At 30.4% G+C, this 27,934-nt stretch overlaps 6 protein-coding genes across 9 annotated transcripts; 4 read left to right on the forward strand and 2 right to left on the reverse strand.

The window, feature by feature from the left end:
- Window positions 1-12: 12 nt before the first annotated feature.
- Window positions 13-1,208, forward strand: LOC128397667 (uncharacterized). Its single transcript, XM_053358413.1, has 6 exons — window positions 13-156; window positions 217-294; window positions 363-457; window positions 524-809; window positions 872-1,092; window positions 1,161-1,208. Exons 1-6 carry the CDS (start codon window positions 69-71, stop codon window positions 1,206-1,208), a joined length of 816 nt encoding a protein of 271 aa, XP_053214388.1. The 5' UTR covers window positions 13-68.
- Window positions 1,209-2,550: 1,342 nt separating this feature from the next.
- Window positions 2,551-4,104, forward strand: LOC128397668 (uncharacterized). Its single transcript, XM_053358414.1, has 6 exons — window positions 2,551-2,737; window positions 2,810-2,881; window positions 2,950-3,044; window positions 3,117-3,399; window positions 3,468-3,679; window positions 3,745-4,104. The coding sequence occupies exons 1-6, from the start codon at window positions 2,650-2,652 to the stop codon at window positions 4,102-4,104; spliced, it is 1,110 nt and encodes a 369-aa protein (XP_053214389.1). The 5' UTR covers window positions 2,551-2,649.
- Window positions 4,105-4,299: 195 nt separating this feature from the next.
- LOC128397658 (uncharacterized) lies at window positions 4,300-6,461 on the forward strand. Its single transcript, XM_053358403.1, has 3 exons — window positions 4,300-5,288; window positions 5,378-5,641; window positions 5,712-6,461. The coding sequence occupies exons 1-3, from the start codon at window positions 5,036-5,038 to the stop codon at window positions 6,137-6,139; spliced, it is 945 nt and encodes a 314-aa protein (XP_053214378.1). The 5' UTR covers window positions 4,300-5,035; the 3' UTR covers window positions 6,140-6,461.
- On the reverse strand, window positions 6,458-10,586 carry LOC128397659 (uncharacterized). The gene is given in 4 exon segments (XM_053358405.1): window positions 6,458-6,584; window positions 6,656-6,811; window positions 6,888-7,099; window positions 7,102-10,586. Coding segments are annotated over 4 exon segments (1,227 nt in total). The 5' UTR covers window positions 7,901-10,586; the 3' UTR covers window positions 6,458-6,524.
- Window positions 10,587-10,723: 137 nt separating this feature from the next.
- Window positions 10,724-23,041, forward strand: LOC128397657 (SIN3-HDAC complex-associated factor-like). 2 transcript variants are annotated; one of them, XM_053358402.1, is made up of 5 exons: window positions 10,724-10,995; window positions 16,084-16,180; window positions 19,128-20,210; window positions 21,332-21,707; window positions 21,996-23,041. In XM_053358402.1, the coding sequence occupies exons 3-5, from the start codon at window positions 19,820-19,822 to the stop codon at window positions 22,210-22,212; spliced, it is 984 nt and encodes a 327-aa protein (XP_053214377.1). In that variant the 5' UTR covers window positions 10,724-10,995; window positions 16,084-16,180; window positions 19,128-19,819; the 3' UTR covers window positions 22,213-23,041. The 2 variants fall into 2 exon arrangements, with proteins under 2 accessions (XP_053214377.1, XP_053214376.1); XM_053358401.1 differs by lacking the exon at window positions 16,084-16,180.
- A 1,959-nt stretch (window positions 23,042-25,000) lies between these two features.
- LOC128397655 (caspase-3-like) lies at window positions 25,001-27,559 on the reverse strand. 3 transcript variants are annotated; one of them, XM_053358399.1, is made up of 5 exons: window positions 27,479-27,559; window positions 26,952-26,987; window positions 26,792-26,831; window positions 25,827-26,541; window positions 25,001-25,722 (listed from the first exon to the last, which is right to left on the reverse strand). In XM_053358399.1, exons 2-5 carry the CDS (start codon window positions 26,959-26,961, stop codon window positions 25,312-25,314), a joined length of 1,176 nt encoding a protein of 391 aa, XP_053214374.1. In that variant the 5' UTR covers window positions 26,962-26,987; window positions 27,479-27,559; the 3' UTR covers window positions 25,001-25,311. The 3 variants fall into 3 exon arrangements, with proteins under 3 accessions (XP_053214374.1, XP_053214375.1, XP_053214373.1); XM_053358400.1 differs by having other exon boundaries at window positions 27,184-27,532; XM_053358398.1 differs by lacking the exons at window positions 26,952-26,987; window positions 27,479-27,559 and having other exon boundaries at window positions 26,792-26,945.
- Between the last annotated feature and the right edge of the window lie 375 nt (window positions 27,560-27,934).

The raw sequence follows: 27,934 nt of genomic DNA on the forward strand, positions 1-27,934 counted from the left end.
GAGGCACTGAAATTTGCTCTAAGTGAGATCACAACTGTATTAATTAGTGAAATTATACAATTATAATTATGTCATTTAACGATTTACCTGATATTTGTCTTTGGAAGATCTTTGGAAATGTCCATGAGGCCAAAGAATTGATTCGATTGTCTAAAGGTAAGATTCCATTAAGATAGTTAAATTTTAAAACTTCTTTACTTTTCCTTGATTGTTAAGTTTGTTCAAGATGGTCCGATTTAATTACGTTGAGATTCAATCGAGTAAAATATCTTCAAATGGTGGACGTTAATAGTAGTAAGTTAATTTCTCATTGATCTGTTCATTATTTTATTAATACTTGTTTCCAATTTTTGTTGTCGAAGATAAAGTTGATTATATTGATGCGAACAGTTTGTGGATGAATGAGTATACGAATTGGAATGATTACAATTTATTCAAATTGTTTCCAAATCTTAAGGTAATTAACGAATTTTATTAAATCAAAATTATGTTGCTTTCTAATTGTTTTTTAATCCGACGTTAGATTATAGATACTGTGGCCTTTGATTATCATGCATCTTTTAATTTACCAGAAATTGTCAAAAATAATCCACAAATCAAGGGATTGATCGGTATGGATAAATTACGTAAAGATGGTTACTTGGAAAATATCGAAATGTTCGCTTCAGAATTTAATTTCGATTATAAAAAAGTTTTTCGACCTGATCAGTTGAAACAAGTTTGCTGCTTCCGTTTTCACACGAATGATCTTCCTTCATTCATTGAATATTTTCCAAATTTGAAACGACTTAACATCGAACCCCGTGAAGGTGAGATTCAACTTCTTTTAATCTTGTTAACCGATTGTTTAATGTGATTAATATCTGTTTAGAGTCAATTGTATCGGACGGGGTGTTTTACAATGGACCGAATTTGTCTTCGTTAAAGATTCTTGAACTTGGTACAAACAATTTTTTTGAACAATTCACTGGATTTCATTTAATGGGGTTTTGTCCCTCTTTGGAAAGCGCTTTCTTCCACTGTTGGACACAGTATATTTATGTAGATGAATCGATAAAGAATAACAATCTAAGAGATCTGGTCATCGAGAATGTACGTCAATCATCGAGTGATAAATGTTTTTAAGATTATTGTTGATCTTTTCTTTTCTTTCGATTCAGACTGGGCTTTCGTGGTCATTACTACAAAGTACTTTCCAAATTTCCTAATTTACATCATCTTGGGATCAGAGGTATTCGTAAAATTAAATACAGTAATTTAGAAGAATTGGTAAAATTATTACCTGAGTTGAAGATATTGGACTTACGGAAATGTAAGAATGTGAACCACAAATCAGCTGATTTTCTGTCCAAATATTGTATCAAAGAATCGATCAATTGTAATTTATTACAATTGTGAACCATCAGAATGGCCTAAATTGGTGAATACTCATGAACAAATTGTCTACGGATTCGATTTTATGAAACATTGTTTTTATAAAACTTTCAATTCTCTTCCAGTTCTCATTGATGAATAAAGATCGACTGACTTGAATGAACAAAAAAGTCCAAATAAATCACGAGGCTGATTATTCATTATATGTTTATTAAATATCTGCTCAGCAATTAAATTCATCGTAGTACATTGTATTATAATTATTTTCTTTATTTCATTTCTTACGAACTGATATAGTTACTATTATTGTTTGGCGATAACAAAAGCATTTGACACATAGAAACGTCACCAAAAATGATGAGGGGAAAAAGAAAGTGAAAGTATCGTTACCATGAAATTCAATAGATTCATGAAGGAAACATGTTAACATTTTTTCTTCTTCTTTCTAATTCATTCTTAAGATAAATAATTCTTTTGGATAATATCATCTAAGGTTCAATAATACTTGTAGAATACAATGAGTGTCAGTCTCACCATCGTAATAGAAGATCATTCAAACATCATCTTTTCGAATGAGTCTTGAACTTTACAGGAATCGAAACTCTTCCCACCTTTAGAATAAATTGATTTCAAGTGAATTATTAAAATTAATAATCTACCAAACGAGTGTCTTTATATGATTTTGGACCATTTCAATGGATTAGAAGAAAATTTGTGAAAGGAACCAAATGAATGGTCTAAACTGGACACTATTCAGTAATTAATTGTCTACTGATTCGATTTCATGAAACATTATTTTTATAAAACCTAAAATTACTTACGGATTTGCTTGATGAAGATAAATAAATTTCTAATTAAGCTGAAAGTTAATTAATCCAACATAATAACAATTGAAATAACGAGTTTCCAAAGCGAGTCAAGAAATTAAAACACGATTGAGCATCTATCATGTTTCGAGGTGAAAGATGAAAGATGAAAGTTCATTTTTGATCCAATTTTACGGATTGGTCATTGCGATAACTCACCATGTTAATATTTCGAGATACTTTTAATGAGGGTAAATCAATTGATAAAAAGATTCTGCTCTAATCTAATTAAGATCCGATATTCGATTTCTATTCATCCGAAAAAAGCGCTTTGTCTTAACAATTAATCAGCTGTTCTTTACGAGGGAAACCAATTTTGCTGATTAAATTAATCATTAATGTTATTCAATTTTAATGATAAGACTCATCAGATAAGTTATCGTCATTTCTTTAAGTTTACAAATCAATAATGTCATTTAACGATTTACCTGATAATTGTCTTTGGAAGATCTTCGAAAATGCCAATGGGGTCATAGATTTGATTCGATGGTCTAAAGGTAAGATTGAGATTCCGTTTAGACGATGAAATTCTAATGTTTATTTATTAATAATTTCACTTGATTCTAAAGTTTGTTCGAGATGGTCCAATTTAATTACGCCTAAATTAAATCGAGTAAAATATCTTCAATTGATACATAGTTGTAAGTTAATTTCTCATTGATTTGTTCATTATTTTTTTAATACTTGTTTCCAATTTTTGCAATTGAAGATGAAGTTGATTATATTGATGCGAATAGTTTGTGGATCAATCATGTTACGAATTGGAATGATTACAATTTAATCGAATCGTTCCCGAATATTAAGGTAATTAATGAATTTTCAAAACCAAAATTATGTTGCTTTCTAATTGTTTTTCAATTTGAATTATTGTTTTAGATTATAAAGACCGCGTCCTTGCTTCCTTATAAATCTTACAATTTACCAGAAATCGTCAAAAACAATCCACAAATCAAAGGATTAATCGGTATGGATAAATTACGTAAAGATGGTTACTTGGAAAATATCGAGATGTGCGCTGCAAATTTAATTTCGATTATAAAAAGTTTTCGACCTGATCAGTTGAAACAAGTTCGCTGCTTTTATTTGCATCCGAATGATCTTCCTTCATTCATTGAATATTTTCCAAATTTGAAGCGACTTAACATAGAACTCAATAAAGGTAAGATTCAACTTGCGATAATCTGCCGATAATTTCATATGATTAATATCTTTTAGGGTCTTATGTAGCGGACGGCGTTTTTTACAATGGACCGAATTTATCTTCGTTAAAGATTCTGGAAGTAGGTACAACCAATTTTTTTGACCAATTCACTGGATTTCATTTTATGGATTTTTGTCCATCACTGGAAAGCGCTTTCTTCCGTTGTTGGGCAGAGGATATTTATGTAGATGAATCGGTAAAGAATTACAATCTAAGAGATTTGGTTATCGAATGTCATGTAAGTCAGTAGTTGAAAAATCTTACCAGATTATTATATTGTATTAACTTTTTCTTTCTATTCAGTCTAATTGTTTTTCGTGGGCAACACTACAAAGACTACTTTCCAAATTTCCTAATTTACATCATCTTAGGATCAGAGGTATCGGTGTAATTAAAGACAGTAAATTAGAAGAATTGGTAAAATTATTACCTGAGTTGAAGATATTGGACTTACGGAAATATAAGAATGTGAACCACAAATCAGCTGATTTTCTGTCCAAATATTGTATCAAAGAGAATCGATCAATTGTAATTTATCACAACTGCAAAAATGAACCCACTGAATGGCCTAAATTGGTGAATACTCATGAACAAATTGTCTACGGATTCGATTTCATGAAACATTGTTTCTACAAAAATTCAGTTGCCTTCAGATCTCATTGATGAATAAAACGACTGACTTGAAATAATTTCTCAGCCACCAATTTACCACTGATTGTAACAATTGACTCCTTGAAATTCAATAACTCAAATATCGAACAGCTTCATGACCACTATAACAAAATTACAGTTAAACAGAATCCAAACGTAAATAGAAAATTTCAGGTCAATGTAACAGAAGCTTTTGGAATAAGATTACCACGTTCTCACCACAAGCAAGACGAAACTTCTCATTATAAGATAGGTAAACAGTTACCTGAACACCAACATTGACAATTTTTTATTTGATAGCATAACCAACAATCTTTATTGAATTGTAACTCTATTGAGTCTAATTGTCATCAAGAAAAAAGTTTCAATCTCAAAGTTAAGACAATTATTCAATAATATTATATAAGTGCTAATTGGTTAACTATTAAAATGTCTAATTAATGGAACGAATCAATTAAAGTTTAATGTTAATAGAGAACTAAAATCTTTAATTATAAAGCTTTCAGATTTGATTCAAATTTGAATCTTTGAAACTCAATAACGGTAAAAGATTAACATAAAATCATCAATTCCATGAAATCAATGTTCCGCTACTTTTATCCCGGTGGATATTTCCTACTCATCCTCATTATCATCATCATTATCATGGCCAATCTTTAATGACTTTTAATCATCTTAATAATTTTCCATCATTCCGTCTGTCACCATCATCATCATTATCGTCAACCATTCAACTGTCAACCTTAAATTAAGATCACTAATCACGTCAAACGTTTTCAGTTAACTTTCTGGACATAGTTCACTGATTAATTTATCTCTCTCTCTCTCTCTTTTTCTCTCTTTCTCTCTCTCATTCCGTTTTTGTCATCTTTTTGTTCATCCTTCATCTTCATCTTTTTTTCTGCTATGAAAATTTCAATAAAAATCCTTTCAAATCTTTCTCATGCTAACAGTTCATTGTCTCTCCTTTTCATATTATCTTCAGCCTTCAACCTTAACCTCTCTTTCTCTCTCTCACTCACTCATTCATTCATTCATTCATTCATGTCATCATTTCCCATCGTCCAATTTTAGCACTAGTATCATCGTCATCACTGTTTCTACATCAGTCTCATCTAAATCCACCATCATGATAATAAACTTTTACATTGTCTTGGTTCTTGTAACTTTCATCTCGGTGGTTAATTCATTCCCAGGTAAAGTTTAACGGCTATTCTTAAATGTTCAGTGTCAATTTTTCTATGTGATCTTTTAACTTTTTCTTGTTCACGTTCTTGTTTACTAGAATCGAGTAAATTGTCGACCACCAAAAAAAGTCAATCAAAATCAATCAGTGGTCGATCTGGTGGAAGTTTTGAAAATTGTTATTCCAAGGGAATTGTTCATCAACATGGTTCTAATTTAACTCGATCAGATGATCCGTGTGAAAGGTGCTTCTGCTACAAAGGAACAATTCTCTGTTGGAATATCAATTGTCCACAATCATTGGATCGAAAAGGATGTAAAGAGATCAAAGTTAAAGATCTTTGCTGTCCAATATTAGAATGCCGTAAGTATTGATATTAGATAAGTAAAACTTTTCGATTTCATCGAACTATCAAATTTATATAATTCTAAAGCCTTAGAAGGGAAAGATGCCGTTTTCAAGGATATTACTGGACGTCAACCACGAACTACACCAGACGAAACTTCCGAACCCTCGATTACACCTAAAGAGATCACCTGTAAATATGGACGAGAAAAATACAAACCTGGCCAGAGAGTGACCATTAACCCATTGAAACCATGTCAACGGTGTATGTGTAGTAATGAAGGTAAAGTTAAATGTGAACTTGCATCTACATGTAAAGATGAAAGTCTAATCAAAGAATTGAAAAAACAATCAAATCTAATTAGCAAAGATTCTGATCATAAAAAGGAATCAGAAAATGTTTCAAGTTTCAGCACCCGAACGATTCCCGATGCAATATTGAAAAGAGTACAAAATTTACTTCACAAAGTTTCAACTCACAATTTAACTTCAATTAATCCAAACGATTTAAACTAAAATCTAAATCAATGATCATCAAACAATCACTTTAATATAATTTACCAACAAATTAATCACAAACCTCATTTACTCAATCAAACTATCAACACTATTGTATATTTATAATCATTTTATTGGAAAACTTTTCTTCACAATCTAAATTACTGTTACAATTTTTTGACATCAACGTTAATTGTTTGATAGTAATAGATTGACACAATCAGATTGATTGAACTTCATCTCATCTAATTAATAATAAAGGTTGAAAATGACACAATCCATTATATTGAAAGTTCTAATTCGGCTAATTAAATGTCAACTTTAAATTGGTGATCATTAACTTTCATCGTACATACAAAAACCCAATGTTGACACATTTGTACTTCATGATTCTGGCCAATGGTCAGCAACGGTTAACATTTGAAATACATAACAATAATAATACACTAGACTCCATGATGACCTAATTGTCGGTGAGAAAATTAAACTTAATTAGTGAATAGTTTGAAATTTTTCTGAGAATATAATTGTTACCAGAATTAAGTTTTTAGTTGTATATCTTAATGAGCCCAGGATTGTAAAAAAGTTTCTATCAACTAAATGGTCAATGAAAAGAAGGACAATTAATTTTGATTCAACTGATGATTTAGTATAAAGTATTTTCCTTATACAATTTGAGGTTTTAATTATCTGTTAGAAATGAGAACAACAATTAGAGTTAAGCAAAAGACACTGATTGTTTCGTTCCAATTTCATTGAATCATACCTGAGATTGACCGTATATACCGATGAGAAATTGAATATAATGACCGAAAAAGGAACCGGAAATCCCACAGCAAATCATGGCCACTTTGATTGACGAAGGTATCGAGGTGAAAAAGATCAAAAATACGATGATAATATAAGCGATAAAAGTAACCAGAAAATTGAGTGAATTTTTAATACCATGGAAAAGATCACTGAATATAAATTCTTGAAATGTTCAGTAAAATGAGTTACAATGAATCGAATCCTTTTACCGGGAATGAAATCGTCGTTCTCAATGGTCAAGGGTTCACCTTCATTCGGATGGACATTGATTGTGAGAGTTGTCACCGTGAGAAACTTGAGATACTCAATCCAAACATAAGCATAAAGGACATAAATGAAGACAAAATTTATCGAAAGTGTCATAATGTAATAACAACACCATGTATTGAGAAATAGATTAACGCTCATGGGAAAGATGAACTGCCTGGGGGCTTTGAATACGGGTAACAAACTGAGGAAGAAAAAATAAGCTGAAGTAATTAACCAAGTGTTTGCTTTAACCAATCGACGAAACTGTTTGGCCAAATCGTCAAAGTGACCCCACTTCTTGTATTGACCGGTTTCCAGGATTTCACCGATACAAAGCCAAGTTTTCTGGGCTGAACTGACCGGACACATTGTATGTGCTACAAAGTGGACTCCGTGAATACATGCAATCACACACCAGATGAAATTTAAGGTTAACAAATAGAGACGGGATTCACCTAGAAAGTGTGAAGGATCACCGAGGATTAAAATTAGATCACTGGTCGGATTAATCATAATCAATGTGGAAAATTTAATTGTGTTTACAATTAGATTGATAAGTGTTAACATTGGAAACCAATATTGACCAATGTTAGTTTTTAAATCTCCAATTGTCTGTGGTAAATGGAGTGTCTGTGAACGAAGCAGCTCATTGACACTTGACCCGAATTTTGTCACTCGAAGTGACCTTTTAATCCTTGAACTTTGGCTTGACGAAGGCATCACATCAACTAATCTCGAAGACTAATAAACTAATTCAATGTATCTTTTTATTCAACAATTTCCACTAATCAACTGAGATACAATTGACTAACTCATTGGATCAATTGTAAATGTAGCAATAATTTAAATCTCTTGATAATTTGAGTTTGATTGTTTACTTTTGCTGTTTAATTAGATTCATTATTTAATGTTTCAAAAAGTTAATATTTGTCATTGTGATGATAATTTCGATATTGGAAATTGTATAAATTTTGAATAAATGTTTAATTTAATATTTGTGTTGATTTATTATTAAGATAATCATTAGATATTATCAACAAAGTTAGTTAACTTTTTGTTTGATTTAGATCGTTACAAGATTATTATTATCCTTGAATATAATATTGTGATAGACAAATTTATCTTCTTAATTGTAAATGTATGATCTTAACACTAATTAACCAGATTCTAAGTTTGGAAATTAATTAATCACTTTGATCGGTTGATTTCCACTTCTAAATAAAAGATGGCAGCATTGGTTGTTTGATCGTAACTTTAATTGTTTGTAACAATTAACTTGACCTTATGGTGAAAATATGTAATCTAATCATGGTTGATTATTATCATGATTAAATTAATCGAGAACTAATAATATTTTTGATGAAAGACCTTCAATAAGATTGGAAATAAACTTGAAATCAGTAAATTGTTACACCAATCAAATAATAGATTGAATTTATATCTTCAGGATTGATCTAAATAATAAATTAACGACTTGATTACAATTAATGAGCTCATGATTTGTAAACATTGATTAATCAGCTGAAATTAGAATTGATTTAAATCAAGATAACATCGGATGTTTAATGTTAATTGTTTATTGATCTTAATGATAATTTGAGTGATTGGATTGATTTTCCTCTTCCTGATCATAAACTTTACTTAAGTATAAATTTGTTTTTCAATTGTCATGATAATCAATATGTAAATCTAACTGACCATCAAATCAAATTGACCATTTGAACAATAAAGATAATAATATGATCATCATGATGTTTACAATGATTATAGATTGTGAAATATTGATAAAGATCAATCAAAGTTGATTATTGTTACCATAAAATAATCAGGAACCTTCAAGTTTACATGAGAATTGATTAAGAATTAAAATAATTAGGTCAATTGTAAACATATATTATGATAACAATAAAAGCTCATTGAAAATAAGCTATTAACCATTAAGTTATTATCATGATAATGGTAATGAAATGAATTAAGAGTTGTAATTGTAATAAAAGGACAAATTGTGATTGTTAAATTGTGACTGACAATCAAATTAATTGTTGGTACGAAAACAGAATTTCAAATGAAATTAACTCTATGCAAGTTCTGATTCGGTTTGTTGGGTTCCTTTTTTAGTATCTCGATGGTGGAAAATATCATTGAGATGAAGGAAAGGAAAAGGTACAAATAGAAAGAGAAATAGACACAGGATGATGAGAGGAAGGGAGAGAGAGAAAGTGGAAGATGAGGTTGTATGGTTACATGGGGAAGAGTGGGTGGGGTGTATGGAGACTTATTGATTAGGTTGGCAGAAGATGAGGGGAGAGGAGGAAGAGGAAGAGAGTTGAATCAACGATTTCCACAGATAGAGTAAGAATCTCTTCCGGGTTTCCCAAAAAACGGATCGATAAATTTACTTTCATCATGATCACCCATGAAAAGTGAGTTAATGTCACCTCAAAGATGAACATGAAAAGACTTGAGCCAGGGCGATTTAACTTGGAATTAGTGATGTTTACACAAGTAAACCAGTTGATTAACTTAATTGTCGCCGAATATTATTTTCTTAAAATACAATTGTAAATCAACAAGAATTGCTTGTTCATTCATTAATTAATATCAATTCCAGATTAGTAAAAGATTATCCCAGATAAGCAAAGATCAACACATGAACAAATTGTCAACCTATGTAACCATATGATGAATTTTTCACCAGCATAGTTGAGAGACTATTAGATTAACTTTGATATTGTATCAATTAAAATGATTAATTAGAACAGAGAATCAATGAAAGTGATCAAAAACTACGTTGATTAACATAATTAACTTCAGACATTAGACTAAAAAAAAAGGTAAACAAGTTCACTGGGTTAATAGTGATAAATCAATAACATCAATCGTGATCATGGTGATGAATATATTCACATGGAGAAACGGGAAAGATAATTTTATGAATTAAATTCAATTTTCATATCATCATGACTCAAAACTCATTCACCTAAATTTGATTAGAACAAAAAAAAACTGAATCATTTTCCTCTCAATTAACATTCAACAAAATCTTTCACTCAAATGAATTACGTTAGTATCATCTAACTCACTTCATCAAAATCATCATCATCTTTTCCTTGTCATCAGTAGAACCTTAAGTTTACTACTGTTATGTTGTTGTTGTTGTTGTTGTTGACGATGAGATGATGAGAATGAGCATCATGATGATGGAAAAGATGGTTGCTTGGATTGACCCACATTCTGACCTGGTTCTTGTTCTGAACAAAACGAACTTTTTTCTCTCTCTCTCTCTCATCATGAAACTCCTGCTGAATTTTTCTCTCCCTTTACTTACATTCAAACACTTTTCCCTTTTTACACCCCCTTCTCTCTCTCACTATCTTCCACTTCTCCCCTTACCCTCTCTCTCTCTCTTTTTCTTTCTTCCCAATCTCTCTCTCTCTCTCATTCCCTGTCTATCTTCCTCTTCCATTTTATCACTCACTCACTTACTCACTCACTTTAACCCAAAAATCGTCATCACTACAAACCTGCTCACTACGAACCCAAAGTAACATCAACAAAACAAAATAAACAATAACAATCAAACGTTTACGATATTAACTGTTCAAAGAAAAACGGAAATCAAATTAAACGACATTTTCTAGTGACATCAAATCAACGGAATAATAAACAATTAAAACAATTTAACAATCATCGAGTAAATTGATTTCAATTTACTACTACTAAGTGTGTGTGTAGTTTTTACATTGACAATTATCATTAAGTTTGACTTTCCAAACAATTACTACAACTATTCATCATTACAATAATCCTCAAAGGTGAGTCAATGTCAATCAGTTAATCCTAAAATTAACTAATTGTAGTTGTTGATTTTGATTGTAAAAACAAATGATCATCTTGCTTTCACTTTCATTTACGTTTTCCCATTCACATAAATCGTTACCCGATTAACCTTTAAACCTCCCACTCTCTACCTTTTACACCCACACCCACTTGATTCATAGATACCTAATAAACTTTAATCTTCATCAATTGTTAATGTTAATTGTTTGACATTAACACCAACTAATTAACTTGAATCAGTTGAAAATCAACACATATAAAACCTTCATTATCATTTACATTGTAGGTTCACAATCAATCTTGATAACCTTGACAATTAATTTCTTTCTTTCCTTCACTTTTTTTTCATCATAAATTATTTCTCTCTCAGTCTCTCAGTCTCTCCCTCTCTTCATCAACGATTTCATGATAATTACTAAATTGTTCATGATAAAATCATATGATTATCGGTCAGTCTTGACCTGTAAACGTCCTTGACAGTTGTAACAATTCAGGTTCACTTGGTTTTTGTGTGTTGATTGTTTGTAAATTTTACCGTTATTTCAACTCAGGTAGACACAAAATTGAATCAAAACAAAAAGGTAAAAGTTGATTAACTGATTTGTTTTAATTGTAAACTCATTTAACTGTCAATTAACTTTAACCTTTTGTGAATTTTGTGTTAATTGCTATAACTTTTTTCCAACTTTGATTACAAATTCAATTTCCGTTTAAATTGTTAACTGTTTCCTGTAACAATTGATGAAAAACAATATGATTATCATTAATTGACTTAATTGAAATTTGTAATAGTAACAATAATTATTAATTGTTCATTATATCATTCATATATATATTTGGTTTGTTTAATCATCATCACCAAGGAATTCAATTAATTTAAATTGTTTGTTGACTAAATCAATCTAAACAAGTGAAACTTGTCAATTTCAATCAGTTGATTAAAACCTGAAACAATAAAGTGATAATTGTAATTTTAATCAATCTAAATGATGATATTATTTACTATTACAATTGATGTCATTCTTGATAATCATTGACAGTTAAAAATTAATCAAATTTGGAAATTAATTAAACAGTTGATCAATTGCAATGAAAATTGATTTAAAACAGTTATCAGGTTGTAAAAAGTTAATCATAAATGAAAGTAGCAAACAATTAAGATGTTAATTAGTGGAGAGATAATGTTGAAAGTGTAAACGTGTTTAGTGACGATGACAATTATCATCATCTCTCATCAATTGTCATTTTGATAAAACAGTTATGATGATAAGATGATAACTTATTGTTATCATTGTCACTTGTAAAAGTTGAAGGATAAATTGTTATGAAAGTGGTGCAATGATGATGATGGATTAGGAAGATGACGATAATTACACCATGATGATGATGATGATGGTGATGATAAAGGTGTGATCAGGTTGATTGGGTTTGCGAGCAAAGTTTCAATACAATTTTCCTTTGATTTGCTTGTCGATTTTAAACAAAGTTAATCATCACAATTAATCGTTACCTTTATAAATATTAATAAATATGTATAAATAGGGCAGCGAAACAATTTACCGATTGTTGTTGATTGATTGTCATGATGATGATAACCAGATTTGAGGAACCAGAAAACCAGAAAACCTGAATATCTGTTGTGATTTTGATTATTCGTAAGCGAAAAAATCAACAAATAATCAACTAATCACGTTGAAGGTTACGATTTGTTGTTGCTAATCTTTTCCACCTCGATAACCTGTTCTTGTTACCTGAGCATTTATACACATTAAGACTTACCTGTAACTGTCAACAACCGTGTTGATTTTTGTGCTTACGATTTTTGATTTATTATAATTGTAACTTGTGACAGTTAAAATCACAGAACGTGGTTCATTATAATTGCTATCACAATCGAAAGTATTAATAATTATTATTAAATTATTAAATTAGTGGAGAAAATATTTCGTCATCATTAACCTAATTTTAAATTTTCTTTCGTTCTCAATATATTTATATAAATACTATTGATAATTTACCGTTAACCTTGAGGTATATTGATATTCAATGATGAATTAAAGTTTCTCATGTTTATGTAAATAAAAACATGAACCAATATAACCATTGATTTATAATTAAAATGGTTGGACAATTTAACTAATCATTTTGATAATTACGATTTTAAGATTTAAAAGGATTTGATTAAATAACGATAATCATCAATAACTATTGAATCTGAATCGTTTCCTTAATCATCAAGTTTCATGGTTTTTACCTTGATGGTTAAAAAGAATCAGAATTTTTTTCTTCTTCATTTCATTTAACCTTCATCATTTTTTTATCTTCTTTTCAAATTTGTCTTTCTATATTTATCTTCTCTGTCTTTTTCTCTGGTTGTACCCCTTTCTCATCATCTCTTCCTCTCTTTCTTTCTCTCACTTTCTTCCTCCTTCAGTTATTTTCACTTTGATTCATGCGATTAATTTTCAAGGATATAACAAGAAAATGATGATTATGATGATGACAAGGAAGAGAAACAGATTATCATGATCATGATATGAAACACTAAATAGACACAGAGAAAGTTATAATCATATGGTTGACCTTTTACCTCTTTCATTCATTACATTACATTCATTAGATTCAGTTTAATGTTTGACAATTTCAAATTGATTCATTGATATTTTTTTTACATTTATCCCTGAAAATTATCATGTTAATCGTCAAGACATTAATTAGGTTTATGATTATGGTGATCAACTTGCAAATTGATTAATAGAAAGATTTTCTTGTTAATTATTTGGCTAATAAATTGCTGATCTTTGATTTTATTACCTGGTAGTATATCTTTTGTTAATCACTTACAATTAACTAACATGATTACCTCGTTTTTTTACTTTTCAATTGAATTGTATTAATAAACTAATTAAATGTTGATAATTAACTGATTGAAAAGGCAAAAAAACAATAACAAACAAACAGAAACTTATTTATGATAATTGGGAGCCTAATTAAAACGTAATGATAACATAAAGTGACAGGTAAACAATTAATTTTAAGGTTAGAGAGAGAGAGAGAGAGAGAGTGAGTATCAAGTGTCATTATTATTAAATCAATAGGTAAATGTATTGTAATCATCGTCAAGTCAATTGGTGATGTTATCAAAACCTTGGGAAAATGATGATGGAAGGAGGGAGATGAAGATGAAGATGAAGATAAAATAAAAGAGGTAAAATAACAGTAAATCAACGTATTAACCTCAACGATAATTGTCCTTGAATCGTATTGGAATCAGCCTTCATTGTGGATAATAATAAGTCACTGGAAAATTAATGATCAACTTGAATTGTTATTTTGCATGTGATGATGATGAGGATGACGAGGATGATGTTGATCCTCATTCTCATTGTCACATTGTCTCTCTCTCACTTGCACTTTCTCCCTCTACTGTTCAATGTTAAATATATTTCACAATTAATCAGCTAATCAAATTAATTAGAAAGCAAAACATTGATTTAAATTGATCAACAATAATATTTACACTTTTCTTATAAATCATCATAAGATAAACACATTAACACTTTGATGATACAGTTAATTCATCATCCGTTAAGTCAATTCTGCTGATCTTAATTGTAGATTAAGATTATGGGGAAAATATATCATGAAATTAGGTTAATAAGTCTGATGACAATTACCAGTTAATTTCTTAAATCACACAATCAATTTCTTGATTCACAATCGTCTCTAAATCACTTTGTTTATTTTTTTGCTTCTTTCTCTCTTCAATCAACTAATTGTTATTAAAGTCCATGATTAACATGAAGGTTAACAATCAACTAATTATAAAACTGTAAGTGAAAATGAGATTAATATAAAAAAGAGTCTAGGTCAATGGTTACCTGGATTAAGGGAGATAATGAAAGAGATTAAGACAATCACAAGAAATCAGTAGATAAACATGATGATGATCATGAAGAGAGAGAGAGAGAGAGAGAGAGAGAGAGAGAGAGATGAAGATGAGGATGACAAATATATACAGAATAAAGAAGAAAGTAAAATAGACAGAGAAAGTTCATCAAATTGAGAGAAGAGGAAAAGATGGAGAGAGAGAGAAACGATAACTTGAACCAAAGATTTTTTGGTTAAATGGGAAGAAAAGAAAGAGATGAAAAGTAAGAGAACATGGAAAAGAAAGAGGAGATAGAATGAATTGAGAAAGAAAGAGAAAAAGAAAGAGTAACTATGGTAACAGGTTGAATTGAGAATTGAGTTCAATGTACTCTTCTCATCGAGGACATTGACCTTTTCTCTTTCTGTGTGTTGATTCATGTTCATGTTTTGGGTTCACAGTTGAAATAAAATCGCTGTTAATGTTTACCAACAACAGAATTGTTTCTCTCTTTTCTTTTTTTCTAATTGTTCCAAATTTTCAAGTTTAATCATCAAATTAATTATCGAATTCTATTTATACAAGAAAACAATTTTTTTTCGTCAACAATTTAATATCAATCAATCAAATTTATATGTTTTCCACTTCGCATTGAATTTGTGATCAAATTTTACCTTTCAAATTGTGCAACTATTTCATTCCCTCATCTCTTTCATATTATTTGTTTGCTGATGACAGTTGAACAATTGTTGATTGTTGATTATTATCATTAATTATAATCACTATCATTTATTTCAATAAGTGTTTCTCCCTCTTTCTCTCTCTCTCTCTCTCTCTTTATTTATCATCCTCCATGTTTTATCTTTGGGTTAATCCTGACAATTGGTCACATGGTTTCATCCAAAATCAATGTAAACATTTTAATCATCATTTACATTCAACTAATCAACTACAACAGCAATTAACGAGCTCACCATCACTTGACAATTACTATTATCCTAATCAATGAGCATCGTTTAAAAAAAACTGAATCAATTTTTTTTCTTCACACTAATCAATTGACCCGAAAGTTGATTATTTGTCCATCAAAATTATCATTTGTTTATTGGTTTTCCTTTTTTTTAATCAACAACAACAATAATCTATTTTTTCAATTGTTTTTTTCCTAATTGTTCCAATCATCAAATTCAAGTTAATTGATCATCTTTTCTGGTATCAATAGTGAACTTTGCTTGTTACCATAAACTCCCATCTCTCTCTGTGTGTACATCAAATCATCATCAGAAAAGGTAAACTTGATAATCCTCAGGTAACAAAGAGAAAACCAAATTCACTTTGATTTCTCACTTTTCCCTCTCTTTACCTTTATCCTCCTTTCTCTCTCTCTCTCTACAATATCTTTCTTTTCTCTTGAACCATGAAAAGAAAGAGAAAAATACAAAGAAACAGAGTTTCTATTTTCTTTCTCGTAAAAAAATTAAAGGGAAAAGCGTCAAAAGTAAGAGGAGAAAGAGAGTAAATGAGGCCCTTGACCTTGGCCTTTGTTACTTTTCCATTTTCCTCTCTAGTGGTAATGGCGGTGGGTCTTTTCTTGACCTTGAAATGATATAACAACAACAACAACACTCATCTCAATACACTTACATTAACCGTGTCCATCCCACAAGAGTGACCAATAAGTTACAATACTTGATTGTTAATATTGACGACAAACAATTAATAAACACTGATGGTTATTATTTGTTCATCAACTGTTGATATTATTGTCAAAATCTCTGGTTGTGTAGTAACATTAATGTAAAAAACGTTAATGGTAATGTGATTTTCTGGTTCCTTTTTTTTCTGGTTACATTTTCTGGTTCACTTCAGTTCCTAACAATTTACACTTATCATGTTTTTTTAATGTGAGTTTTTTTTCTCAACAATCAAGTTAATCAATTTTTTTTTGTTTCTTCGCATGTTGATATTGATTTTCACGTATTAATACATTGGATCATTTCAGTTACGTACAATTCAACTAATCAGCACAGTACAATCAACTTTCCCTTTCTTGTATTCACCATCTTAATCTCATGTCATTTCATTTCAATCTTCATGATGATCAACATCTTGAAGATGCTTCTGTTTTGTTATTAATCAAATGTCAACCATTAGCTGAATGGTTTTTCCTTAAATTATATTACTACAATTATAACTATGATTCTGTTGATCTAATTAAACCTTAGCTAAGGGAGGATGTAGATTATGGATGATGAATTGTAATAAATATCATCTTATTAAGCAACATCCTCACTTGTTAATTTAAACTTGATCGTTATCATCCTACATCATTTTCATCATGTTTCACTTTCACTTTTTCCACTTCTCAATTCATTATTGAGATGAAAAAGAAACGAAACTTTCTCTCTATCAGATCAATTTTCTGTTCCATATCAGATTCGTTTCGATTTCGTACTCACTCTTATTATTTTTCTTTTCTCTCTCTCTCTCTCTCTCTCTCTCTCTCTCTCGCTTACTCACTCCTTCTGTCAGTGACCTAGTAACGAGAATCGATTTTATCCTTTTACCTTTTTCTCTTTCGAATTTTTCTTTCTCTTTCTTCTTCTTGCTCAATCTTTTCCTCCGCTGTGTTTACTTCTTGCCAGTGACCTAATAAAACTCATCGATTGTACTTTTTTTCCTCTTTCCACCCTTTTTATCTTCTCTATCTTTTCTTTTATCTTCACTTTCTCTCTCTTTTTCTCTTTAATCATCTTTATCATCGACATCATTTTCCATTATTTCGTTAAGTAGTTTTACTTTCTTTTTCTCCAAATTCTTTTCACTGTCGATATCAAGCTTCGATTTTCCTTTCATCTTGTTGTCATCTATTCGCCTTTCATGTTTAGAACCTCATCTGTATCCCCATTGGATACAATTCATTCTAATTGTCAAATGTTAGAAGGTTGGAGAGAGAAAAGTCGCTAATAATCTTAATGATAATTCCAATTGAACAGAACAACAAAGATTCATTTTCTGACACAGAAAAAAAGGAACCTCAAAAAAGTTTCTTGATGCAGGGTAACAGTTTCTTGATGAATCTTTGCCAACCTCAAGTTGATCTTCCATCATCATCATGATTCGTTTTTCTTCTTCCGTTCTCGCTCTATTAAAAGATATTCTATCCGTTGAAGAGAACAATTCAAGATAGAAAGAAATAGATGCTCATGATGATGGAAAATGAATACGAAGGGGGGAAAGAGAAAAAAAGAAAGAGATTCTTCGAAAAGTAGGTCACCAGAATGTCCTATTTACGCAAAATCTCATCTCACTCTTTCTTATTCCCACTTTAATTCCAACTATCTCTCTCTCTCTCTTCATCTCTCTTTTATTTCTATCACCTCCCAATATCCACATTCTGTTATATCATGATGATAATAATCACTCTCATGCTACTATTAATATATAAAAATTCACATCGAGATGCATATGAAAGATTGCGAAAGAAAATTCTTGGCTTCTATTTTCATCCTTCATCTTCTTCCTCATCCTTAAAATTAACACCATAACCTTACGAAGATTAAGATGATGATAAATTTAATGGATGGTGATAAAGAATTGAAACAAAAGCCTCTTTACCCTAAATGTCCTAAACTCTTGAAAGTAGCAAAAACACCAACCAATCAAGTGCCGAGTAAATGTCATATGAGTAACGAACAAAGTTATCAACGAAAATGTAAACAAAAACAAACGTCAAATTAAATTGTTTACGTTCAACACTTTAAGTTCCTCCCATTTGGAATACCCTTTACGTAATAAACGTCAAATAACAATTTGGTTTGTTGTTCCGTCAGAATCTTGATCAACATTTACCTTTATCCTTTTTCTATACTTGAAACTTTTTTCTTCTTCATGAAAAGAAAACAGTTAGTCAGAAATTCTGAATTGAGTTCGATTACTGATGAAAATGAAAGATAAATTCCATCAATTTTGAAATGCGAAAAATATTCTGCTTCTTTTTTCTCTTTCTTTTTCTCTCCATCATCATATTAGTAAACAACTTCATCTCCTTCATCTGAAAACATCTCTCTCCCTCTCTCTCTCTCTCACTCATCTCATCTTCCCCAACTACCTGTGCTCACTCACATTTAACTTCATCACTATCAACAAACAACAACAACAATAATATCCTGTTTTCATTTACCTTTTTATTTCAATGTTGATAAAATTTTTCTTTGTTTACTTTTCCATTTCTAGTGTAACAATTAACAAACAATTAACCAATTTCTCGGGATTAACTGTGGCAATAAATCAACAGAGATTTGTGTTTATCTAACCTTAACCTTTTAAACACTTTCTAATTTGGATTATCATTTTTTTCTTAATGGATTATTGTCATCACCATTATCATCAATTTCATCATCTTAATCAACCACCTCTCACATTGAAACAATTTACCTTCTTCCAATTGAAGAATATATAATTTATTAAACAATAATTGGATAATCTAATCTGCTTCCTTTAATCCAATTGATAATCCATTTTAAACTATCGACTGAGATTCTCAATCAAGCTAATCTACAATCAATACTAATCGTATAATATCAACATCGTCATCATCATCATCAACAACAACAACGACATACACACACAAACACTTGATTATCATCATCATCAGTTGATCTAATTGAATAACAATAATATTCTTGTGACGTTTAATCATCATCATCACTAATCAACAACAACAACAATCTAGATTAACTATTTGTTTATCTGTCAACAAAGTGCAATCTCGTGCAATCCTTTTTACAGTTACAATTAACTAATTGTCGCAACTACTCAAAAGTCTTCTGCTTGTTTCCTCTCTTTCGAGAAAAATTAATATTAATTTTTATTTGGAATCATTTTAAAATTCATTCATTCATCATTCATCACTAATTTAAATCATAATGTTCAGTTTTCATAAGCCCAAAATTTACCGATCGATATCGGGATGTTGTATATGCAAAGCGAAATCTTCCAGTTCCCGTTTTACCGATTCAAAAAAGTACGAAGCTGAATTCGAGAAGTGTTTCCGTATAAGCGAAAAACGTTCTGGTGAGATATGTAATGCTTGCGTTCTGCTGGTTAAGAGGTGGAAAAAATTGCCTCCGGGGACACTTCGCAATTGGAGGCATGTTGTTGACGCTCGAGCTGGACCAGGAACTAAATCAATGAAATATGCGAAATTAAATCACAATTCATCAACCGGTGGATCAATTAATAGTACACATAATCATAAGAAACACAATAAACCAAAGAAAATTAAATCATCGATACTTGATTATACCGACATTCAAGGTAATCATAATTAACTTCAATCTTTTTTGTTTTAAACATCTCAATGATTAGCAAATTTTCAAGGGCCCTAAATTTAGTTTCAACCAATTAACATTGTAATTGTTTCGACAATTACAATTTAAATTGTGTCGTAATTTTATATTTAATTGTTATTGTTTCTCTTTCTTTAGGTTTCTAATGTTATTCTGTCAATTGATGTATTGTGTTAATTGTTGTGTTACAATTTAACTTATGGCTTCAATTGACTTGAATTGTTTATCTTTGTATGTTGATCGTTGATTTTCAAGCTTAATTGTGACAATTTTGGTTAATACATTAAAGAAGAGGAAATAAGATTATAATCTTAATCTATCACTTGTCTACTATTGACTATCTCCTTTGATTGGAAATAAAAAGCCTCAGGGTTTTTTACCATTTCTCTTGCAACATAATCATGATTATTATCATCATCTAATTCACTGAACCTGACTTTTTCTTCCGGATTTTATTGGTTCTAACTGTACCTGTAACCTGGTACCACTATGTTGCCCTTATACTAATTTCTTCCTCTCTCTCTCTCTTCATAATTTCTCACTCACTTTTCTTCCTTCTCATCTTCATCTTTTAGCTTTCTTTTCCTCTCTTTCCTTTCTTCTTCCTATTGGATAGTAGTTTATCTTAATCTCTTTCTATCCGACCCTCTCTCTCTCTCATCTTCTTTCTCTTTCTCTATAAAACTGACCTCTTCTTCTACCTCTTTCTTCGTCCACTTACATTCTGCAAGTTTTTTCTTGAATTTCTAATCAGTAAGAAAGAAAGAAAGAGGAAAAAGTTCTCCAAAATTTTTCATCTTCTTCGCATCTTCCAGCTAACTTTTTTCTTCCTTTCATTTTCTCTCTTATTTTCATCATTCATATTCTCTAGTGTGTTTGCCTCTCTCTCTCTCTCTTTTTACCCCTTTTCTGAAACTACTCAGCCATGAATACGATAGATTTAAGCAACAACATCAAGAATCCTTTTCGAATCCTAAGTTAGTTCTAACCTTGATAATCCCTTATAATTGTTTTCTCCCTTTAAGAATCTTAAATATGATTTTTTTTTCTCTTTTCTAATTCTGGTTTTCTTTTCCTCTACTTTTTCAGATGGTGATAGATTTCAAATCTCATCAGTGAGACATTTATCCAGTCCAATTGGAAGTGATTCATCTGATTTAGATGATGATGAGGATGTCGATGAAGATGATTACCTGTCCGATTTTGACGACGAAAGTAAAGGACAAAATACCTTGGCTGGTGTAAGAAATACCGATGGTACAACAACCACGACCAAGAAAAAGCTTCGTAGTAACTCAAAAAGTCCACTTTCCACCAGTACAATTACATCAGCATCTTCATCTTCAAACCTCTCATCCCCTGGATCTTCATCCACCAGCCGAAGAAGCTTAACCAAGCGCAGTAAACCACCAACAAGCTCACTCTCTAAAGTTTCTTCCTTCTTAGATATGTCCTTCTGGAGGAAGTACGTACCTTCCATCAACCACCCCACCACCTCCTCTTTATCATCCTAACCCTTCCTACTCCCTCTCCCCTTCTCTCTCTCACTTACCTTATCCCAACTCTTTCATTTCTCTTCCGCCTTTATACACCTCCAATTATATTTGATTCTTTTTTTCTTCTTTTCTGCTTCAAAAATCATTCCAACTAATTGACTTCTATTTTTCTTTTCTTCTCCTTCCATTGTCACCTTGGAACGGATTCACCTGATGGATTATCTCTTGATTTATTTGCAATTTCATTCGAAAAATAGAGAAAAAATTTGCTGTGGAATAATCTTCAAAGGTCCTAACAACGAGGTGCTTATTTATCCCAAACTGCTCAAACCCTGTTCATGTCGCATTAAAATGACCGAAGCAAAATCTGGTGGCGGAAGTGGAGGAAGTGACACTGCCTCGATCACATCTACCTCACAAATAGAAGAGGACACGAACAGTAATGCCTCAAGCATTGCAGCTTATTCTCTTTAACAACAATTTCATTCTTAGGATGATATTTCAATTTCTCTTCCTCTTCCTCTGTTCATCTTTCCCTCTTTCTTTTCACCATAATATTAAAGCCTTTTCCCTCTTTCCAAACTGTTAATCGCCTTCTAATCCTTAAAACTCAAAATTCTTTCATCTTTTTACTTTCATATCCATCAATTCATTTACATCTCTCCTTTCTCATCTTATATAATTACTCTTCTTCCATAATCTATTCCTTCAACTCTTCCCCACCTCCATCATCATCACCAATACCCTCTTAGACTGAGATCCAATATCCTTTTCCTTGTAAGACATTTTTTTTATATATTCACATGAAACCTTAGCCTCTCACCTTTACAATTCCCACTCCAATTTAAATGGCTAATTACTTTAGAAAAAGAAGAGTAAATGATTTATATATTAATTAATTATTATTTGTAAACTATTTCATCATAATCATCATCTTTTTGTGCAATTATCGTCAACACTAATATAAATTAATATGATTGTAATAATATCTTGACAATGCAACGATATCAATGACAAGTTGTCGTCCGCATCCATAACCAACCAACCAATACAACAATCAACATTATCGCAATCATCCTAGAGCAATTATCATCAAAATGAACCTTCATTAAATCTGATCACGGCTTACCTGATCATCATCATCATCGCCATCACCACCACCACCACCATCATCATCATCATCGTCTTCAGTTATCCACAATATTCAATAAGGAAAAAGAAAACTTTTTTTTTCTTCTCGCAATCAAAAAGCCCAATAGCAAATAAACAATAAATTATATAATCTTATAAACGGATTTATAAATACACTGATTGATAATCATTATCTTAATTTGATTATAATCAAATCTGATCAACAAAACTTGAATGACACAGTTACAACAATTAAGCACCTTCTTCATTATCATCACCATATGAACCACATGAAAACTTGACCATCTTCATAATGTCACATTAAGGATTCCATAGATGTTTGTAATGATTAACAAATTATTAATTATTCATCATAATCATTGATCATCATCAACCTCATAATCAACTCTAATTGATCCCTCATCTTACCGCAATCAATTTAAATTTGATAACAATTAACAATGATAATAACAAACAGTTATCAATATTAGTGAGCTATTGATACAAAAATATAAGAGAAAGGTTTTTAAAATATTAGTTAAACCAATCAACACAGAATCAGAACAATTAATTAATTATATGCTGATGATTATTATTCATTTACCTACATTCATAATATATTATTATCACAAAGTAATTAAGTTAATTATATATATTAATACATGGAAACAAATATAATACTTATAATATATTAACTGGAACATGAAACTGCCTAAGAATTTAAATGGAAAAGAAAAACTTTTCAAACAATTTAACTGATTTTCTAATTACAATTAACTATTATATTGTCAATCAGTTGATTCTTAATTAATAACATAATATATATTCAATTTTAATTTAATTTCAATTTTTTCTTCATTTACTTTGATTTCATTTAATTTAACACTTTTCTTTTGGGTTAATTAACTTTTTAGTTTTCATTGTAAACAATTTAACTTAACAAATTATTATTATTATTACAATTTGATTTGATTGATTTGTTTGCATTTTAATTATTTTATCTTAATTTCGTTTCTTCATCTTAATTGTTTGCTTTGACACTCACTGCCTCTTCCTAATTGCAATTGAGCCTTAGCTCAACAATTTAATCTTCTCATTGATTAACAATTTTTTTCTTAATCACTTTTCATTTTTAATTGTAAATTTTAAACGTCCAAGACGTTACTCTCTCTCTCTATCTTTTAATTGTCATTAATTATCAATCACATTATAATGAGATTATAATTAATTAATTTTCATGATTTAAAAATCATGATTATATCAATTGAAACTATTTGATATTTACATTGTTAATTATCAATCAATTAACATTTTACATATTTAACATACAAAATTAACACTTCTAACTAATTATCTGGTTTGGAAAAGGCAATTTAATTAACAATAATTAACGATTAACGATTAGAAATGTTTTTTGATTTCTCAATTTAAAATTGAATTGATTGTTCATTCTGAATGTGGTTAAAAGATATTAAATATAACTGTAAATTGTAATGGTAAACTAAGACGTTGGGATTAACAAGATTAACCTATTAAAATATTAACACAATTTAATTACAATTAAACTTTTGTGAAAACTTTTTTTCTTCTCATTGATTATCAACCATTTCCAATTTCTGGTCATCCTGGTTGACTAATTGTTCAGTTGAAATGAACATTTCGTCTTTAAGATAAACAAATAATGACTCATTTATTGTGATGATTATTCTTGATTTAGTTAATTGTTTATTGGAAAACAAAACAATTAATTTACTTGGTTTATCAGCAAATGACAACAAATCGGTTCAAATTTTTCCGAGATCCGCATGGGAAAAGGTTTAGATTGTTCCGTCATTCAATGACCAATTAGTTTAAATACTCGATAATTAATTGGAAGCAAAAATGATTCGATCGTTGAAAAAATTAATCAAAATTAACTTTTTTCTGGTTAAATGATGCAATCAATTGGTTGCCATGGATACGCTTCGATCAAGTGGTGACCTCTCGTGAGCAATTAGTCTACTTTTCGTTAATCAAATTTAACTTTTTTCGTGTTGATTTTCAGGGAAAATCAAGATTTGTAATTATTATTTGTAATAATTTAAATTGTAAGAGAATAAATTTCAATGGCGATTGATTGATTTTATGAGAGATTAGTGGGAAGTTGCCAAATAAATGGTCAATTGGCTTTTTCTTATGAGAAAATGAATCGAAAAATTTAATTTTATCAAAGAGTATAAATGAATAGCAAAAAAAGACAAATTGGATGTATTGAAATTAAGAAATTAAAAATGAAATGAAAAAGCAAAATTAAAAGAAAAATTAGAAAAGAATAAAAATGGATTGATTATGATGTTGAAATGAGAACAAAGTGAAAGAATAAATAAAAGAGAGGGAAAAATTAACCTTCTTTTGGATAATTTGATGCTCCTTGAGAATCTTTCAAGTTTCCATGGTTTTCTTTCAACAATTTAGGTTACCTTGGAACGAAATTGTCGATGGTTTGATTGGTTGATTCTTTTTCCGACGGAAAACCAACTTTTTGGTCAATGTGTGAACAGTTTGGGGTATTTGTTTTCCTTTTGGTCTTGCTTCGAAATCTCGAGCAACCACCATGTTTACGTGGGTTAAAATTGAGACAAAATCGTAATAAGCTCCATGAGTTGATAAAAGTGGACCAAGTGATTGAACAAACCATCCACCGGAACTTGTATTACGATACGAAAAATAACCTTCAACAGTTGAGTATGAGATCAAAAAGTCAGCCCAAATGGGAATGGATTGAGTTCGATCAGCCGGTTGAGCGATCGTTATTGCAGCGTCAGTTTGGCAGTCCAAGTGAGTACCAGGATCTTCCGCATTTCCTCTGCAAGCCTAAAGATGGAGATTAAGAGTAGATTGAATTCAAAAAGATTAAAAGCGAATAAATTAAGCACAGAAAAGAGTTGAGACGAGAAAAGAAAAGAAAACGGATTTACCTGGATAAGGAACACTTTAGGCTTTCCTTTGAGCGATGGACATTTATCACCGGTGAAAAGTTCATATACATCTCGTTTACTGTATTGATGATCACTGGCATGAAGCTTTTCCTCTTCCCCGTGTGTCAAAATGCAACAAACAAAACAATCGGCATCCGAATGATCAACTTCTCCAGAAACTCGTTTCAAGACATCCTGAAGTTCAGCAAATTTAAGATCTTGGTGAGTTTCAACCTCAAAACCAAGACTTGCGAAACATTTTTCCAAAATATATGCATCAATGTCGGTACCATTTCTAGTAGCAACAGAGACAAAATGTTTATGATTAAAAATAAGGCACTTTCCCCGGCGAGGATAGTCCATCCGGTATTCAGCGTCAAATATATCGGTTTTAAAATGACCTAACGGACTATCGATCGATTCAATATCACCACCACCAGTAGCACCATTGCCGCCAATTGATTCGCCATCGAAACTTGACCCAAAAGATTCAGGTGAATTTCTTAAGGGTCGACTGATAGCACATCCATCAATCGATGAGATATTTTCACTTGATGAAGACGATGAGGGCAATTGATTTTCATGAGAATCCATAGTTGAGATGTGAGAGTTGTTATTCTGTTGAGGTTCAGTTTCCGATTGATTTTCAATTGGCACATGTAAAGGTGGATCAGTTACACTCTCTTCATTATCACCTTGTAATCCAAGAGACTCACTAGAAGACAAAATGAAGATAAAAAGAAGATGAGAAAATTGAAACAATAGGTGAAAACAAAACACTTATAGTTGAACAATTAGTGACCAAATAAGATGAGAAATCTAAATGTTTACATAGTAACTTTTATGTAACTTTACTTTGTTATGATCAACAGAGTTTAATAAGATAACGAAAGGTGAACCGATGAGTAATAATCCACTTGATAGTTAACATGGATTAACAGATTATAGAGAGAGAGAAACGTTACCTTAAATCGGCTGAAAGTGAATCGATGGCGTTTTGTTCAACTGTAAAAAAATAGAAACAATTGGAAAACATGATTAATTAGATGAGAATCACAATTAGAGAAGAATGAAAATTCAATCTCATTTTTAATTGTACAGAATAAAGAAAAACATTTTGTTTACCTGAAGACATTTTTTGATTGTGTTAACCAATGGTAACTGGTGAAGGATTAAAAAAGGGAGCAGATTAATGAATTATTGGGTTAGAGTGAGAAAATTGAACTGATTAAAAGATAATTAAACAATTGATTGGTAATTAGAAATTAGATTAACACAAGAGCAGAGAAACAAAAATCGTAAGAGGAAAAGAGATAAAATCTAATGTTTATAATAACAAATAGAAAATTATTGTTACATAAAAAGAGAGAGAATTGATTGGAAATTTAAGATAAGAAGCTATTCAATCAACGATTATAATTAATCATCAGTTGATTGAATTTTTCGTTTAATTCTGTTGTAATTGTCGTTAATTGTTACTCTTGAAAAGAACACGTGAAGAAAAACAAAAGAAAACAAGAGAAAAAAAAAATGAAGACAAAATTGTGATGATTCTCAATTGGAAACCATGGATTCCAATTTGAATATCACCAAAATAAAGATTAATACTTGATGACGAACTGATTGTGTCAATGAACTTTCAACAAGTTTACCTTGAAATCAGGTTTCAATTAAACGAAATCGCCAAAGGTAAGAAGAGAAAATAAAAATAAAAGAAAAAAGAAAACAAAGTTAATAAAGATCCTCGTGATCGCTTTGGTGTGGCTTAAGTTTTACTTTTGAATTTTAACCAATAAGAATCGATGAGTCGGTCAGTTGATAATTGATCGAGTTTCAACTTTTCGATTTCTTTTGTTTTACTTTTTTCTTTGACGAATTGACGAAAAATTGGACTTTTCTACTCGCCGTTATTTGTTTATCTTTCTAATTTGGATCAAATTTTTCGAGGTTAATTTACCTTGGGGAAAGAGGAAATTGATTGAGTATCAATTTATGATGACCATGGAAAAGGTTGATAACATGATTGCTCTGTGAATAATCAATCGATTGAAATTTTGAAAGAACTTTTAATTATGATGAAATTTGTAAGTACATTGTGTATTGATGGA

Source organism: Panonychus citri, unplaced genomic scaffold (genome assembly GCF_014898815.1).
Source record: "Panonychus citri isolate SS breed McGregor unplaced genomic scaffold, ASM1489881v1 Contig00036, whole genome shotgun sequence".
In the NCBI taxonomy this organism is placed as follows: domain Eukaryota; kingdom Metazoa; phylum Arthropoda; class Arachnida; order Trombidiformes; family Tetranychidae; genus Panonychus; species Panonychus citri.

What these genes read in the sequence shown, in the direction of transcription:
- LOC128397667 (XM_053358413.1), top strand. Translation starts at nt 69, where the DNA reads ATGTCATTTAACGATTTACCTGATATTTGTCTTTGGAAGATCTTTGGA. An exon ending in ATTGATTCGATTGTCTAAAG is followed by an intron (nt 157 to 216) that starts GTAAGATTCCAT and finishes TTGATTGTTAAG; the next exon opens with TTTGTTCAAGATGGTCCGAT. An exon ending in TAACATCGAACCCCGTGAAG is followed by an intron (nt 810 to 871) that starts GTGAGATTCAAC and finishes ATATCTGTTTAG; the next exon opens with AGTCAATTGTATCGGACGGG.
- LOC128397668 (XM_053358414.1), top strand. Translation starts at nt 2,650, where the DNA reads ATGTCATTTAACGATTTACCTGATAATTGTCTTTGGAAGATCTTCGAA. An exon ending in TCTTCAATTGATACATAGTT is followed by an intron (nt 2,882 to 2,949) that starts GTAAGTTAATTT and finishes TTGCAATTGAAG; the next exon opens with ATGAAGTTGATTATATTGAT. An exon ending in TAACATAGAACTCAATAAAG is followed by an intron (nt 3,400 to 3,467) that starts GTAAGATTCAAC and finishes GGTCTTATGTAG; the next exon opens with CGGACGGCGTTTTTTACAAT.
- LOC128397658 (XM_053358403.1), top strand. Translation starts at nt 5,036, where the DNA reads ATGCTAACAGTTCATTGTCTCTCCTTTTCATATTATCTTCAGCCTTCA. An exon ending in GGTGGTTAATTCATTCCCAG is followed by an intron (nt 5,289 to 5,377) that starts GTAAAGTTTAAC and finishes CTTGTTTACTAG; the next exon opens with AATCGAGTAAATTGTCGACC. An exon ending in CTGTCCAATATTAGAATGCC is followed by an intron (nt 5,642 to 5,711) that starts GTAAGTATTGAT and finishes ATAATTCTAAAG; the next exon opens with CCTTAGAAGGGAAAGATGCC.
- LOC128397657 (XM_053358402.1), top strand. Translation starts at nt 19,820, where the DNA reads ATGTTCAGTTTTCATAAGCCCAAAATTTACCGATCGATATCGGGATGT. An exon ending in TGATTATACCGACATTCAAG is followed by an intron (nt 20,211 to 21,331) that starts GTAATCATAATT and finishes CTACTTTTTCAG; the next exon opens with ATGGTGATAGATTTCAAATC. An exon ending in GATATGTCCTTCTGGAGGAA is followed by an intron (nt 21,708 to 21,995) that starts GTACGTACCTTC and finishes TTCGAAAAATAG; the next exon opens with AGAAAAAATTTGCTGTGGAA.
- LOC128397655 (XM_053358398.1), bottom strand. Translation starts at nt 26,862, where the DNA reads ATGTTTTCCAATTGTTTCTATTTTTTTACAGTTGAACAAAACGCCATC. An exon ending in TCACTTTCAGCCGATTTAAG is followed by an intron (nt 26,542 to 26,791) that starts GTAACGTTTCTC and finishes TTTGTCTTCTAG; the next exon opens with TGAGTCTCTTGGATTACAAG. An exon ending in CTAAAGTGTTCCTTATCCAG is followed by an intron (nt 25,723 to 25,826) that starts GTAAATCCGTTT and finishes CTCCATCTTTAG; the next exon opens with GCTTGCAGAGGAAATGCGGA.